The following is a 17,358-nucleotide window of genomic DNA, read 5'->3' as shown; positions in this document are numbered from 1 at the left end:
TCGCAATGTCGGCTTAGAAATTGTGAGGCGTCTTTAGCATCCCCAGTGTTGGATCAGTTTAATCAGAAATATATCTATGAAGGATTTTTCCTGTTCAAAATGAAAATGATGTTTCAACCAGCAAGCCAGTTGACGATTTTCGCTCCAATCAGATCTACGGAGCTGTTTTTATCGGCCATGACTGAAAAGTGACTTGGTTTCATCTTCTGTGGTCACTCTCCGCTAAATTCTGTCAGCGTACCACGACTGCCCGAACCTGTAAATTATCACATACATACAAATATATATCCATACACATACATATACGCACACATATCTACAGATACACATACATACATATCCTTCGCTATTTACTGATAAAAATTTACTGTATATAAAAAGTAAATTCAAGCACAAAAAATTACTGTAGACAGGGTTTCTTAAACTGTGGGTAGCCAAAACTTTTAGCAGTTTTGATATTTCTTTAATTTATTATAATAATTTTACAATTGCCAAATATTTTTACACACTATATCTGAAAAGAGATAAGGACACAATACAGACAGAATAAAACGAAAACGTTTCGACGCATTCTTTTTATAATATAAACGTCCATTTTCCTTGCTTTGCACGTGACGTGTTTCATCTGTTACTTATTTAAAATTTTCACAATGTTCTATGTCTTAAAATTAGAAATTAAAGTTAATGACCTAAAATTGCAGTAGTATATTAGAGTACAAATGAAAAAATTGACAGTTTCACTCACGCATGTGTCGGATTTGCGCAATACTTTATGGGGTCCCACAAAATTTTTTAAAATATTATGGAGGTCCTGGGGTCGCGAAAAAACCTCAGTGATAAAAAGGGGTCGCGATTGATAAAAGTTTAAGAAATCCTGTTGTAGAATCTTAAAATGCCTATCCAAAACTCGTAGTGGAAATGTCCAATATATTTTCATGATAATAGTCTTCCTAAACTTCGTAGCTGGCAAAAAGAATCACAATAAAATAAATCTCCATCATTATTATGCAACATAAACATCATAACTCGCATTATCAACCTCAGACTTGGATTGATTTACCGATAAACGCATCACTTAAACGCATCACTCGGGAATGAAATGATTGCTGTAATGAATCACTATTGTTAGAATTTTATTCTTAAGCAAGATTATCATTCAAATCTTGTATTTTTTTAAGATCCTTTTTTAATTTCTTTTGAAAGGTGATAGGTTCCCATTTATTAAGACAGGAGGCTTCAAGATGACATTTATTGAGACAGTAAATTAATTTGGATGCTCAAGTTTATTATTTCCGTAACAAGATTTTTCGATTTTATTCTTCCGTCAGTTTTAATTGATATGCTTCTCACACTGTATTTTTTTATGCATCTATACTTAGCTTTATGTATATTATTTTTCTTGTCATTACTTAGTGTAGATATATTTTTTATCAGATCCCTGAAATATTTGTTATAAAAAAGAAGAAAAAATATGTAATGATATGATGAGTAATATCTGAAAATAATTAATGATATTAATGAGTCCAGCTAACGCCATTAATTAATAGCTAGCTAGTTAGATAGTTCGCAGTTACAATTAGACGGTAGTTAATAGTATAATCTATCTGTAGACAATTAATAGTTAATTATTTTGAGAACCTTTAAACAATTAAGAATTTTGAGATAGTTAACAGTTTACAATTAATAATTATTCGTTTAATAGTAGTTCATTATATTATTTAGAGTTCTGAGATACATAACAGTTGTATAACTAATGCTTAATACTTTAATAACAGTTAATATTTATAAGTTTATAGTTGGAATTTAATAGTTTGAATTTGAGAATTGATATGCCATGAATAGTTTGCAGACAATTAATAGTTACATGATTAATAATTAGTAGTTTTGAAATAGTTAATAGTTAAGAAATTATAAGCTTATAGCGTAGTAATAATCACACAGTTAACAGTTATATTTAAGTTTTGTGATCCTTCCTGAGCCTCTGGTTTTGTTTATTGATTTAATCAGTAAACTCTTAATAGTTAATAATTTTGAGAATCATTACACAATTAAGAATTTTGAAAGAGTTAATAGTCATGTAATTAATAATTAATAGTTTAAAATAGCTAATATTTAGACAGTTAACAGTTTGTGACTTTGAGAATCGTTTCACAGTGAATAAAATAGTTTTCAGACATTTAACTCGGTAGCCCACTCGTCTTAACGTTCATTGTCCTTCACCTTGAAGCCAGAACTTTGGATTTCGAATTTGTTGTTCTATTTATTTCTTATTCTGTAGGAATTTAACGAGTTTTTAGATTAACAAATTCAACGATTTCAAAACGACCAGTGGCAACAAACACTATTCGAAATAAAACATTTTTTTGTTTCCAATGCCCGAGAATGTTGCCATTCAGCTAAATTCGGTAGATATTTATCTTTCAGTTTTAATCAACGAACTCCGCTAAAAACAATGTGCTGCCACTGCTGGAAGCTCTTCCACGCACCAGCATGTTGCCATTCAGTAACGCGTAAAATATTTAACGGTCATATTTAATCTATTTGCTGTAGAATAACAAAATGTAAAATGTAAATGACAAAAGATTATTTAAACACAGTCAACGCAATTTTTAAGAATATACTTTTTCTACTTTTTCGTCTCATCGATTTAAGTAAAAATGCATTTCAATGACGAGATTTCTAATGAGAAATATTAAATATTTTTACCAAACCACCCTAACTGGACTGATTAAAATTACTATACCCTTTTTTCTTTTTTTATAACTCTTTTAGGGGGCTCAATAATGTAGCGAATATTAAAAAAAAGTATGCCAGCTCTGTCGGGAATTCTAAAGATTCTCTTTAAATATTTTGTGGCTTTGCTATTGAATTTTATGTGGCGTAAATGCGAAGTCAATAAAAAGGTAAGTAACCTGCGATGCAGAGCGAGAGCTTAAAAATCTTTCTTTTTCTTTCAGTTCAGTGCAACTTGGTTAATCTTTAGGATAGATAAAATTTTCTCCTTTGCAGAGTACATAAAAAAAAAATGATTTTCTTATGTCTCATTATTTTCTCATTATCTGATTATATTAGTTAATTAGTTGTTACGTGTAAATTATGTTTTATGTGTTATATTTATATGTTAATTATTTATTCATATCTAACGATTCTAGATTTTTTGACGCAATAGAATTATACAGTAAGTTATTCGCAGAAGAATTATCGAAATTGAGAAGTGGTTAATGCCACTGATAATGCTTAATTACCATGTTGTGGCATCTGGTAGTGCTTAATTGCTGAGGTATTATTTTTTATAGTGCTTAATTGCTGAGGTTTGTCCTCTAGTAGTGCTTAATTGCTGAGGCCTCTGGTATTGCTTAATAATTAAGGTATGGCTTCTAATAGTGTTAAAGATTTGGCCTTTGATAGTGTTTAATTATTATTAAAGTGTGCCCTCTGGTAGTGCCTAAATTATTAAAATCTGGCCTTTCGGTAGCGTTTAATTATTAATTTTTGGCATCTGGTAGAGCTTAATTATTGAGTTATGACTCATGCTATTACTTAATTATTAAAGGCTCTAGCTACCTGAAATAATTATTATAAAAAAGAAAAATATGTAATGATTTTAGTTATTCCAGCTAGTATAATTTCATAAAACTATTTAATGAGTTTAATAATAAATTAAAGGTATTGTTTTTTTATTACACTTATTGAATCCGTCGACCCAGCCGAAAAAGTCTAGTCTTTAGATGCAAGAGAAATTATCTAATGAGTTGTAGTAAATAAATACTGCAGCTCTTTGTAAAACATTTTCTTTAATATGATAATTAATTTTAACTATGATCCGAAAATTCTCGGAATAAATGTTTTTCAAAGCATTTTATTTTTCTGTGCACAAAAGCTCAAATTATTTTCAGCCTATTAACTATTTTGAAACAATTAACTATAATTTTGAAATCTATTAACTGGCCCAAAACTACATGCTTTCTAATGATTCTCAAAATTACAAGCTTTAATTCTCTACTGATTAAACTTTTAACTCGTTAACTATGATTATGAACTGTCAAATCATTAACTTTAATAACAGTGCTAATTTTTACTAATTGTATAACTATTAACTGTGTCAAAACTAATCATTGCCTTATGATCTTTAAAAGGATCAATCTAAGAATTCTCGAAGTGATCAAATATTAATTGTCTAATGTTTAAAATATTAATGGTCTAACTGTAACTGTTAACTGTATATTAATTACTATTAACTATTATGTCGACTAATTATTAACGTATTAAGCTATTATTAATTGTGTACCTATTAACTGTCTCAAAACTATTCATTGTCTAATGGTCCTTAAAAGGATGAATGTTCTTTTCGAATGTTTCTGGAAACGATGAGCTATTATCATTTCGCTATTATTAACGAATTATTAACGTTTCGCTGTTATTAACGAGCTATTATTAACAGTTAATACTTTAAAACAGTAAAAAGCTTAAAAATAATTGTGAGGTAATATACAGTTGTAGGGTATATTTTAATTTTTTAAAACAGTTATTTTAATTTAGTTCACCTTTCCTATCTCTTCTAGCTTCAGCTTACAATTCCTTACCAGAATGAGTTATTGTGGACCTATTAAGCTATTAATCGTCTAACTATTACCATTAACTGTCTAGTTATTGTTAGGCTATTAAATATTAATTATCTGTTAACTGTCTCAAGACTATGATTCTCAGATTCTCAAACTTACAAGCTATTAATTGTCTACTCATTAAACTGTTAACTATTTACAGTCTAACTATTACAAAAGTGTTAATTAATAATTGCATAATTATTGATTGTCCCAAAAATATTCATTATCAAATTATCTGTGTTATTGTTTAATAATTCTTAAGCTGATTCTTCTTCTGTTATTAATTATCTTCTGATTAAACTTAATAGTATAACTATAATTAATTATGCAGGGTTCCTCACTTGTATTCAATTAACTAAGTGTTGAGGAACAGAAATGAATCAAGAAGGGTTAATTACCCTTTATTTTCTCAAAATAAAAATTTACAATTTTTCCCTTTCTGAAGGCGTACAAGAAAGCCTTCACTTGCGCTTAAACTCAAAATGTGAGAACTAACTAATGACTAACTAAAGAGATTTAGTCGAAGCTAATACAATTCAGTTGGCTCGTGATATTAAATTAGCCAGCGAAGCTATCAAAAGGCGCGTAATACGGCCGAGCGTAATAACAGTTAGAGAGACGTAACCAAATGACAAATTACGCTATTCATGAATCCTACCTCTCTCTTTCTCTTTAAATGTTTAGGTCAAAGTCAGGAATTTTGACCTAAACATTTTTACTTTGCATTTGCATTTAAACGATTCTAAAAACTCATTCTGGTAAGGAATTGTAACTGAAGCTAGAAGAGATAGGAAAGGTGAACTAAATTAAAATAACTGTTTTATAAAATTAAAATATACCTTACAACTGTATATTACCTCACAGTTATTCTTAAACTTTTTACTGTTTTAAAGTATTAACTGTTAATTGAACCATAACTGTGAACTATCTAACTATTAACTATTAAAATCTTAGGAGAAACAAATCTGAAAGTGTTCGGATTTGTAGCTGTACTGTTTATGATTCCAACTGTAGTGTTTATGATGATATGGTATAATTTCTTTTAAAATACGCTTCGAAAAAAGACCTGGAATAAAAAAAATTTAAAAAAAAAAAAAAAAAAAAATGTTTTTAATGCATTTTATTTTTCTGTGCCCAAAAGCATTTTATTATTTAGCAATTAAATAAGTAATATTTCTAAACGCGGTATCTTCTTTTTGTAGTTCTTAGAACCGTTCATCAATGGCTGTCGTTTATCTGGTCGTCATTTGGTTTCGCTCCTAGAAGAGCTAAGAGGAAGTCGTCTGCCAGTGTCGTCCAGCCTCACTCATCAAATGATCGAGCAGCAGAAAAGAAATGTCAGTCACACTTTCCGCGACGAGCAGCTACGACACCTGGAGGAGGAAGGCGATACCATCCTTAAAGAGCTTCAATCCTACAGAACGCGGTCTCCTCACAATTACGATTATAGGTGATTAATTTCGTTGTAAATCATGTACGCCGCATTCTTTACTGCACACTCTCATAAGTCTTTTGAGAACTGTTGTTTTCTTGATATGATTTTATAAAACGCGGTTTCTACACGATTACGATTACAAGTGATTAATTTCGTTGTAAATTGCGTCCACTGCATTCTTTAGTTCTCAATCTCATAAATCTTTTCGGAAGTGTATTTTTCTTGGCATGATTTTATGGAACGTGGTCTCCACACAATTGCGATTGCAAGTGATCAATTTCGCTGTAAATTGCTTCCACTGTATTCATTACTAGAACTCTAATAAATGTTTTGGGAAGTGTATTTTTTGACATCATCTTTGAAGACATCAGTTTGATATCATCTTGTAGAGCACGGTCTCCACACAATTACGATTGCAACTGATTGATTCCGTTGTCACTGCATTCCTAGTCTTTTGGGAACTGCTTTTTTCTTATGATATTTGAAGACTTCATCTTATAGAACGTGGTCTCCTCTCAGTTACTGTTACAGGTGATTAATTTCCTTGTGAATTGTCCACTGATTCATTACTGCGCAATCTCCCTAGTATTTTGGGAACTGTATTTTTCTTGACATCATCTTACAGAACGCAGTCTCCAAAACTGCGATAACCAGCATAGAAATCAGTTTTTTTCTGTGTAATTTAAAAACAGTGGAACAGTGTGTAATTTAAAAACAGTAGTTTCTTGACACCACCCTTAAAGAACACTAAGCATATGCAGAGGGTATTTACGCATTTTTAGAGTGATTTTGATGCCGTTTAATTAATGTTTAAAATATAAAAAGTACTTTTTAAAATGTTCGATATGATAGCCTTTTTGTCTGGACTATAAAGTCTGCATCATTATTTCCATGATAGAAACGCCTTTCGTAAAATTTCTAGGGATATTGATTTCCATTATTTTCCACTACTTGCCATAGTCCATCCATCATGGTGAATTTGTGCTTAGAAAGAGTACTCTCCTAGAGACCAAAGGCACAATAATCCATACTCGAAACGTCAAGGTACTTGGCGGGAATACATTGAAAAAGTCTTGCTTTGTCTCGATCAAGTTTCAGTTTTGAAAGTCATTGAAATTGGAATTTTTTCTGTTAATGCCGGGCGCAAAACTTTCTGTTAATAGTATGTGAGTTTATTTTAATATTTTCCACCGGTCTTCTTAATTTCTGGTTATAGGAGAATCTTACGATAATCATGAACACCTTACTGAAACTTTTTTTGCATGGAAGGAACCAAGTTTGTACACTTTTTTCCCCTTCGTTTTCGTTAATAAATAGACCTTTTATGTTGTCATTTAAGTAAACCCATGCTTTATCAAGAATCATAATGTATTTCCATTTATGTACTGCTAAATAGTTTTCACACAGGTTTCTGCAAGTTGCTGTGCTTTGAGCCACATGCCTTGGCAAAAGCATTCTCTTTTTATCTTTTTTAAGTTTTAAATCTGTGTTTATTATTTTATTTATTGTTGCTGCAGATATATTTAAAGGCTTTGTAATGGATTTCTGCGTCGGCAGATTTTTCTGCCGTTACCAACGATTTAACTTTAGAACCATTAGAAACAGTACGTACCTTTTTCAGATATTTGTTCGGCGTCTTCTTTCCATGCAGAATTAACTACTGAACGGTTTTCCCTTTCCGATTAATAATGTTGCTTATTTTGCACTTAGAAATATTAACCATGCATTTCACAACATTTTTAAGTTAGGGAATTGGAATATTTCTCTTCCGAAAGCGCAAAAATATATCCTTCTTTCCACAGCTTGTTTACACGCGACATTTTGAAAAGAAGAATCAATGGTGCTATTTCTTATTTTAAATAATAAGCTGTTTCCAGACATTTTTAATGAAAAACATATTTTTTAAAATTATTTATCGGAAGATGCAGACAGACAGATTCTTCATCGTTAAAGAAGGAAGGATAAATTTGATCACTTTTTTTTCAGGGAAAATTTGGAAAGAACGAGTAACCTGTATGACGAACTTCGAACAGCAATATCTAAGTTGGCGCGCCTAGCTGACAAGAGACTGAGTCGTTTGGAGGAGTGCCTACAGCTTAAGACCTTTCAGGAAGAATCTAGTCAAGTAAGCTGGAGGTGTTTTTTTTTTTTTTTAATAACACCGCTAAAAATCGTTTGAAAAATGGTGATTCGGTTCTAGCTTCAATTTAAAGGTTGAACGAACAAAACGAATGATTGAAACATGCTTTTAAGTAATTAATCTATTTTCGAACTATATATTTAAACACTACTCATTGAAACTCTACAATTTATATATAGTCTCAAAGATTATATAGTTATTAAAATTAATACATCAGTGTTATGTGAGACTACAGAAGTATGTATTTTTACATTGCTCATTGAGATTATATACATATTGATAGAAGAATATATTATTAAAAATAATATAATTAATATTAAAAGCAATACGTCGATGCTGTATGAGACCATAGAAGCATGCATTTATACCACGTTGAGATTATATAATATACATATTGATAGTCTGGAAGAATACATTATATTCTATTTAAAGAAATACATCGATGTTTTTGAGACTATAGAATATGTATTTAAACGCTACTCATTGAGACTATAGATTATAAATAAATATATTGATAGTCTCCAAGAATATATTATACTTTGTGAGAATGAATAGATCAGTATTTAATGAAAACTATATATATATTTAAATACTCCTTCAGACTACTGAATATAAATTTCGATGGTCTCAATATATTATATTCTATAAAAATGAATAACTCAGTATTCTGTGAGGCTATGAACTATACATCTAAACACCACTCATTGAGGCTATAGAATACCATCACCATTCTCTTGTGTTGCCAAGTATTTATTTCTTCCCTTTTTTTTTTTTTTTTTAAAGAAGTGTTTTAGTAAAGAATTTATAATAAACATCATATTGTTACGAACTTTGTGTACATGCAAACAATTTTAGTGAAATTGTACGGGAAAGTATAGTATCTTTTGTGTAATGTAAATGAAATGCTTGAGAGGGCGAACTCTGCCGGAAAAATAAGGTTATAGGAACATTGAGGTAAACGGCTATCTCGCTAAATTGCTAAATTAATCTACTAATTATATTTTTTATTATAGATCGCCAAGCTGGTGATGGTTTTCGCGACTAACTTTTTTTCGCTGAATTTCGCCAAAACTCGCAAAATTTGGTGACCATTTGGCGACATTTTGGTGCAGTCCCTCCATAACTGTAATTGAATAACTGTAACCGTATCTGGCTCGGCGGCCGGGGTAAAACTGCATAAAGGCCGAGAGAGCATCAGTTCCCAGTTTTTAGTTCAGAACTAACTTCTAAGTATTTTAGACATTGTGGGAGCTTCGTCGTCTGGCTTTGCATTGTCTTTCACGTTAATAGTAGTTTGAAGTGGTAACTGCTGACTGTACTGTGTTATACGGAGAAGAGCTGTCCGACTATTTTTGTGGAAAGTGTAGAGACATTAGATATTTTGGAAGCAGGAAAGATGGAAAATATGCAACGCCTTCGCCGGTAATCGAATCTCGGACATCAAAGCGCTGAGCGTGCAGACCACTACATCACGAAGGCTCGCTAAGAAGGTGAGAGAAATACTTTATAAAAGTTCCAAAATTGTAAAGTATTTCTTTATATCAAGTATTTTCTTTTTTAAAGCCTTTCTTTTGGAAAAATAAATTTTATTAAGCTATCATCGGTTCTGTGTGCATTCAATCCGTTACGAACGCGTACTCACCCAGCAATTGTTACCAGTTGTATTCTTTCTTTATTCTTTTAACTTAAAGGTGATGGCAGATGATTTTGCTGTATTTTAAATGTTACATAGTAAATAAATATGTGAGGAACAACATTCTTTCAAAGATTTAGCTGTTTTGAATGATGTTGATGGACGATTTAATGACAACAAGGAGGAAATAACATCATCATCTTTCATCATTCTACTTTATTTTTCATTTTACATAACCTAATTCTTGTGATATATTCCGTTTTTTTCTGTTTTCTGACATTATTGACACCATCATTGAGAATTTGTGTTGCCAGTTTTCATCACAAGAAACGTCAGCCATTGTTTAGAGTCATAGTGTTTTAATTGCCACTCTAAAATTAAAATCCAAGACTGGGTCAGAGCTTGAGTATAAGAATTGATTTCAGTCCAGCTGGTTACAAAAATAACGGTTATGACAGAAAATATCTGCCTTTAGGCAGATAATTGTTTAATATCTCTGTATCGTACTGTTTTTGTTTTTTATTTTTCTCTATCTTGTGTTAGGGGTTGAAGAGATTAAAAACCTTCCGGCTAAGAATCTTTTCATTATCACCTTGAAAGAGGCGATGATAAAAAGAAATGCAATTATTGTGAGATAATTGGATGTTGTTCCTTTAAAAGATTGGACTTGTTGCTTGGTTTTTGTCGGTGTGGATTTTCCATCTGCCAGTTAATAATAGACTGAAATTGCCTAGAGTTATTTGTTGCGTATATAGAATCATGAAGTTTGCGAATTAAAAGAAGTTTAATGCCGGGAGGATGTCGGAATTTTAAACCTGCGTTATATTGAAAGCGGAATTTACTATTATACCGCGTTATGTATGTGCTACGATATATTCGCATTTTTTTCTACGAATGTTTCGAATTTTTTTAAAGATTGTTTATTTTTTTAATTCATATATATGTATATATATATACTGCAAATATAAAAATATTGAAAAATTTAAATGCTCATTTTTGTTCCTATAAATATGCTATTTTTTTTAATTCCTTAGCAAGTTATTAGCCCAAAGGGACACTTTGCTCAGAAGGGCTATTAATTTTCTTTTGGCATTTTGCGTTGGTTCGCTATAAACGGCGTCTCACTTTTTAAATTGTTGCCACCAAATATTAGAGCTCTGCATTATATTAAAAAAATTAAATAATGAAGTATCTGCATGGTTTTTGGTTTGGTTTATGTGATTACGGCAAAGCCTGGAGGGTTATCTGCGTAAGGGAAGGGATGCCTTCATGGAGAACTTTAACGGAAACTGACGTTTACACATGTGGAAAACTACGAAAACGCCCATATAGCCAGCCTGTTCACAAGTTTCGAACATGGTCCTGAACATGGTCATGAGCGACTTTATCGTTCGGCTGCTGGTGGGCTAAGAATCTGCATTAATGTTTGTATGTTTCTTGCACTTTGAAAAGCAATGGTAGCTAGAGACATCAATAACGTAATCCTTCACTCGAATATGGGCACCTGGAAGCCCAAATTAGGAATTTTTTTTTTTTTTTTTTTTTTTTTTAAATTTTTACTACTAGTATTCCAATTTTTTTATAACGAATTTTAATTTTGTGGTATTTTTTTAACCCATTTTTTATTTTATTTTTTTTTATTTTTATTTATTTATTTATTTACCAAAGGGGCTTATTACCAAAGGGTAATTATTTATTTATTTATTTATTTACCAAAGGGGCTGAAGGACTATTGTTTTCGTTTCGCGATTGTGCGTCGAATCACTCTGAATGTCCGTTCCACTTTTCAAACTGCTGCCACCAAATACTATCGCCCTGTATTATATTTGAAGAAATTAAATAATGAAGATTCTGCATAAATGTATGTATGTTTCATGCATTGTGATAAAACAACCGTACCTAGAGCCATCCAATTTTGAATGACGTAATCCTACTGCGAATATGGGCACCTGGAAAACCAAATTTGAAATTTGGAATTTGTTTTATTATTGATTTCATATTTTGTAAAACTTTTACGAATTTTTGATGAACAAACTCAACGATTTAAAAGCGAGCAATGGCAACACTCTACGGGAGGGAAAGAAACCTTTTTATCTCCAGCGCCGCGAACTGTGTATGGGAAATTCTAAAGATAGGCTCATTTTAAAATTATTTTGCCACATTGCTGTTGAACTGAATTTTATGGTTTAAGTGCAAAATGCATGATCATAAATAAATAAAGCTTAAAAAAAACGACTCTTTGGACGTAGTTTAAAATCTGAAACCTTTTAGATTTTTTAAAAATTCTTTTTGAGAATTTAAATGTCAAATATTTGAATTTTTTGTAATGAATTTTGTTTTTTTTGTCGAGGTATTTTATTCTTTTTTATGCATTTAAGCATTCAATTTTTTTTTTTCTGCGAATATGAGGAATTCGAATTTTTTGTAACGAACTTTGTTTTTTCTGTGACGAATCTTTTGAGGGTTTTTGAATTTCTTTCTATGAATATACAAATACTGGAATTTTTATAATGATTTTTTGTGTATTGAAATATTCACATTTTTTTCCCCTATGAATATTCAGTTATTAGGAATTTTTAAAACGATTTTTTTTATATTTGGATATCGAATAATTTTTTCACGAACGATCAAATTAAAAAAAAAAAAAATTGTATTAAAATTCGGATTTTTTTCCCCTTACCTATATCGAAATTTCCTATTTTTTGTAACGAATTTTTTTTCTATTCAAGTATTCTTGAGTTATCAAATCAAATACTCGTATTAACTCAGTTATTTAAATCAAGAGCAGCAGAATTTTAATCCCGCGTTATATTGAAAGTAGAAAGTTGCCCCATTTGACTACGTGTAGTTATTCTACGAATTTTTAAATATCCGAATAATTCTGTAACGAATTTTTAATGAATTTTGTTTATTCTAGTGAATTTTTTTAATTCAAATATTCATTTTTTTCCCTACGAATATTCAATACGAATACGATTTTTTTAATGAATTTTTTCTTAATTAATATATCCAAATTTTGTCTTATGAATATGGAAGTATCCAAATTTTTATTAGGAATTTTTTTTGTATTGAAATATTCAAAAGCCTGAAAGTGTACCAGAATTTTAAACTCACGTTATCATGAAGGTGGAATATATAAATGTACCGCTTTATGTTCAAATTTTTTTCCACTAATATTCAAACTTTTTGTAACAATTTTTTTTATATTCAGAGTTTCAAATTTTTTCCTCCAAGTGTAAAAAATTCAGTTTTTTTCTCGAATGAATATGCAATTTTTCGAACTTTTGTAACATATTTTATATATATTTTTTTACTTTTTATTTTATTTATTTATTTATTTATTTTGTAAAGAATTATTTTTTGTTCAAGCATTCTGTTTTTCCCCCCCTGCGAGTATACACTTTTTCGAATATTTTCTAACAAATTTTGCTTTTTGTAACGAATTCTTTGTATTCAAATATTCAGACGTTTTTCTGGGAATAGTTAAATATTCAGGTGCTCTCTAACGAACTGCTGTAATTTTACTTTTTGTATTCTAGTATTCCAATTTTTATCCATGAATGTTCAAATATTCGAATTTTTTTAAACGAATATTTTTTGTAAAGAATTTTTTGTATTAAAATACTGTTTTTTCCCCCTACAAATAATTATATTTTTCAGTTTTTTGTAATTTTTTTTTTTTTTTTTTTTTTTTTTTTTTTTTTTTCAAGTATTCGAATTTTTCTTATTCAGATACTTGAATTTTTTACAACAAATTTTATTTTATTTTATTTATTTATTTATTTATTTATTTTTTTTTTCTGATTTTTCTCCCTCTGTACAAATATTTAAATTTTTTTCCTAGGAATATACAAATATCGAACTTTTTATAATTTATAATTATTTAGATATGTTTTTATAATGAAATATTCAGATTTTTCAAATTTTAGATTGAAATTCTGAAACTATTGTCAAACTAACGTCACGCCGAACCTTTTCCATCTAAATGTTAATTTTTTTCCTCCCTAATATGAGAATCGACCCGTTGACGATTATGTCATATTCCTGGAGTAAGTGTATCCACCTGGCTGTTTGACCCTCTGGATTCTTGAAATTCAAGAGCTAGGTCAACGATGCATAATCTGTCCGGAGCAGAAATTTTTTGCCGTAGAGATAATGATCGAAATTTTTTACGGCTGAGAAATATGGCGAGCAACTCTGTCCTGCCGACACAGTAATTCTTCTTCGGTTTAGATCGACACTTACTAGTATGATACAACATGTTCTTGACCATTTATTTCCTGGGAACAAAACAGCACCGACACTCTCATTGCTCACACTTATGTAAAGAATAAATGGTTTGTTGAGTTGAGGATACGTCATGATAGGAGCAGATGTTAAAGCTTCCTTCAGGTTGTTAAATGCATTCTCAAATTCTCTTGTCCACAAGAAATTTTCATTGTTTTCTGTGAGCTTATAAAGGGGTCTTGCGATTGAAGTCCCTTACAAATCTCCTATACTATGTGGAAAACCCCAGGAAACTTCTCAGCTGATGCGCATTTTCGGCCGTCTCCACTTTTTAACTGCTGGCACCTTTTTCTGAATCTGTACACCTACCTTCGGCAGAGATGACATGTCCGAGGTAAGTCACTTACTATCTGAATAATTTACATTTGGCGGGACTTAAGATTGATTTCTCTATTTTCTGAAGCATTTTTTAAGCTTTTCTAAATGTTCTTCAAAACTCTTGACGAAGATGATGTCATCCAAGTATATGAGTGACAGTCTTCTTAGGAAAGACCTCTCTCAACACGGTCTTCATGAGACGTTTGAATGCTCCCGGCGCATTACACAGACCAAACGGCATCACCTTGAACTGCAAGTTGGATTAGTCCTTCTCCGGTAGCAAAAAGTAACTTTTCTCGGTCATCAGGATGTGTCTCTCTCTATCTGCCAATATCCATTCTTTAAATCAAGCTTCAAAAACCCACTTTCTTCTAGAAAGAGTGCCCAGAATGTCGTCAGTTTTAGGAAGAGGGTAGCTGTCTTTCTTAGTAACCTCCATTGATATGTCCGATGATGAAAAGTCCATTACTGCCACCACTCATAGCAGAAATCTGAAGCGCTTTGGAAAGGGGCTTCTCATTATCTGGCTATCTCCGCCCCGCGATTTGGCCACTAATTAGTTTCGCTGCTTCTGGCTGTGAGCGGTCTTAATTTCCGTGCCCTGGGGTGTTCTGTAATTTCTCAGCACCTCAGTTCCAGCTTTTACAGTCGGTTTCTTGTCACTTCTTTTCAGTGTCAAGGCGTTGACTTGTCTGTTTAAATCGTCAAGACGAGCAGTCACTTGATCCACTGTCTTCATGACTTGAGCAGCTATGATTAGAAGGCGGTTTGTACGGGCTCCTTGCTGGACTGCCTCAAATTTCATAGCGTACTCTAGACCCTGTTTGAATCCTTGACATCCGCCATTCACTGAGCTTTCTGGATTTCAGAATCACGGATGCCAGAATGAAGTATTATAGGGACAGGATTTCCTTTTTTTCTGTTGGACACTTCGAAAAGGAGAGATGAGACAGCCTTTCAATATCCGTTGCAAGTTGGATTATTTCCGTGGGCTTCTATTGACAGTATTTTAATTGAAGCCTGCTGTAATCCTTTAAACACTTACTTGTCTGTAAAGCGGAGCTTCAACGTGCCGGATAAAGCTTCGGAGACTAACCCCTGGTTTTCGGGAAGAGTTTAAAGGATATCCTCTGCGTGTGTTCTCAGAAAAGTGGCGAGATGATAGGCCTTAGCTTTGGAATCTCATCCACTCGCGTCCGCCACTATAGAAAACTGTGTCTTATACACTTGCCAGGATTACTTATACACTTTCCCTGGATGTCTTAATCATGATATGTGGATAGCTTTAGAGAGAGACGAGAAGGCATGGGTAAAAATTAAAAGCCATTAGAAATGCTTCGTGGTGTCGCTATGCATTTCGTTAAGTTGTCAACTTCTTTAGAGACGGCAGAAACTCTCTCTTCGATTTGTTCTTTAATCGAAGAAACTCTTTCTTCAATTTCGCCAACTCTATTTTCAACCGTGTCTATTCTTCCTTTCAAATCTTAAATTTGCTTCCTATAATGCTGGTAATCTTTCTTGATGAGCCCTCATCTCTTCATTAACAAATTCTTGATCAGCTACCATCTTTTCTTGAAGAGCTTACATCTCTTTTTAAGAGATTCGTGGCGAAATTCTGTATCTTTTTTAATAGATTTTTGGCCAGCTTTCATATCTTCGTTGAACGTAGCAAAGGCTGCCACCAGTTATCTGAATTACTCATCCATCGCTCTTGTCACTGGCATTCAAATCCATTTCTGACACCAAAAACTATTGCGTACTATTACCCACGATAGACTGAATGCGCACAGGTCCGATGATAGGTTGATAATATTTATTTTATCAGAAGAAACACTTCAGAGTTCTGGAAATTTCCACAGAAATAGTCGCATAGTATCACAGAATGCAGTTAGTAGGTGCACTTCAAGCTATTAAGAAAGTTAAACACAGTGCAATGCGAAGGAAATCTAATAGCCGAAGCTTTCAACACTCCGAAGTCGCTCGGAAAGAACAACTTACAGCAGCAACTGAAAGCAGATGCTCTTTCCAGTTTTATGTACAGTTCTCACCCGGCTGCGGAGATATTTCTAATACTGTCTGCTTCTCGAAATTATTGCAAGGTATATGAGGACCTTCATTTGCTATACATATCACAGTGATACAGGGACTGGACCGAAATGTTACCAAATGGTCGCGAAGTTTGGCGTTTATCCCCCAGATTTGGGGCGGTTTCCCCCAAACCGCAAAACTTGCCGGTGGTTTTCCGCCAAGTTTGGCGGCAAACATTAGTCGCCAAAACCGTGTGGCCAAAAAATTAGTGACCAAGACCTGGCGATATCCCGCCAAATTAATGTGATAGCCATTTACTCAATGAAAAGACTTGCCCTTGTATTCTTGCTTTTCTGGTAAGCTTCGAGTCTTCAGATTTTCATGTTACATTATACAACAGAAATACAACAATTTCACATGTAATTTCACTAAAATTATCTACCTATGTACTACAAAATTCGTAACAATACATACATACATATAGATTCCTCATTATTTAATTTTTTAAATAATACATAGCAATAACATTTGGTAGCAACAGTCTGAAATTTCATTTCTGACACAAAAGTGATAGGCTCAAAAAGTTCGTTTCGAGATGTATAGCACCTTCGGTGCAATTATTGTAAGGCATATGAGGGCCGGATACGATTACGGTTGCATATGAAATTTGTTACTGTTTCTCAATGACAGTATCTATTACGGTGATAGAAAGATCGGACTAAAATGTAGCCTTATGGTCGCCAAGGTCTCCCCAGTTTAGTGAGATAGTAATTTACTCAGTATTAAATAGACTTGCCCCTATATTCTTATTTTTCCGGCAGAGCATCGTTTCTTTCAGCTGTTCATGTTACATTATATACATAAAACTACAAGAATTTCACATATAATTGCACTAAAATCATGTAACTATGTA

At 32.1% G+C, this 17,358-nt stretch overlaps 1 protein-coding gene across 1 annotated transcript in view; it reads left to right on the top strand.

Moving 5' to 3' along the window:
• The window catches only part of LOC118197425 (puratrophin-1-like), a gene marked incomplete at its 5' end in the record, with an annotated part of 530,248 nt that overhangs the window by 303,497 nt on the left and 209,393 nt on the right, over positions 1-17,358 (top strand). Inside the window, 2 exons of the mRNA XM_085817830.1 lie at positions 5,807-6,054; positions 8,026-8,164. Of these exons, the coding sequence (XP_085673956.1) occupies positions 5,807-6,054; positions 8,026-8,164 (387 nt within the window). The remainder of the gene's footprint in view (positions 1-5,806; positions 6,055-8,025; positions 8,165-17,358) is intronic.

Source organism: Stegodyphus dumicola, chromosome 5 (genome assembly GCF_044657685.1).
Source record: "Stegodyphus dumicola isolate Sdum_Otavi_A_Nest chromosome 5, ASM4465768v1".
NCBI classification, from domain to species: Eukaryota; Metazoa; Arthropoda; class Arachnida; order Araneae; family Eresidae; genus Stegodyphus; species Stegodyphus dumicola.
This window is presented reverse-complemented; position numbering and strand designations above follow the sequence as displayed.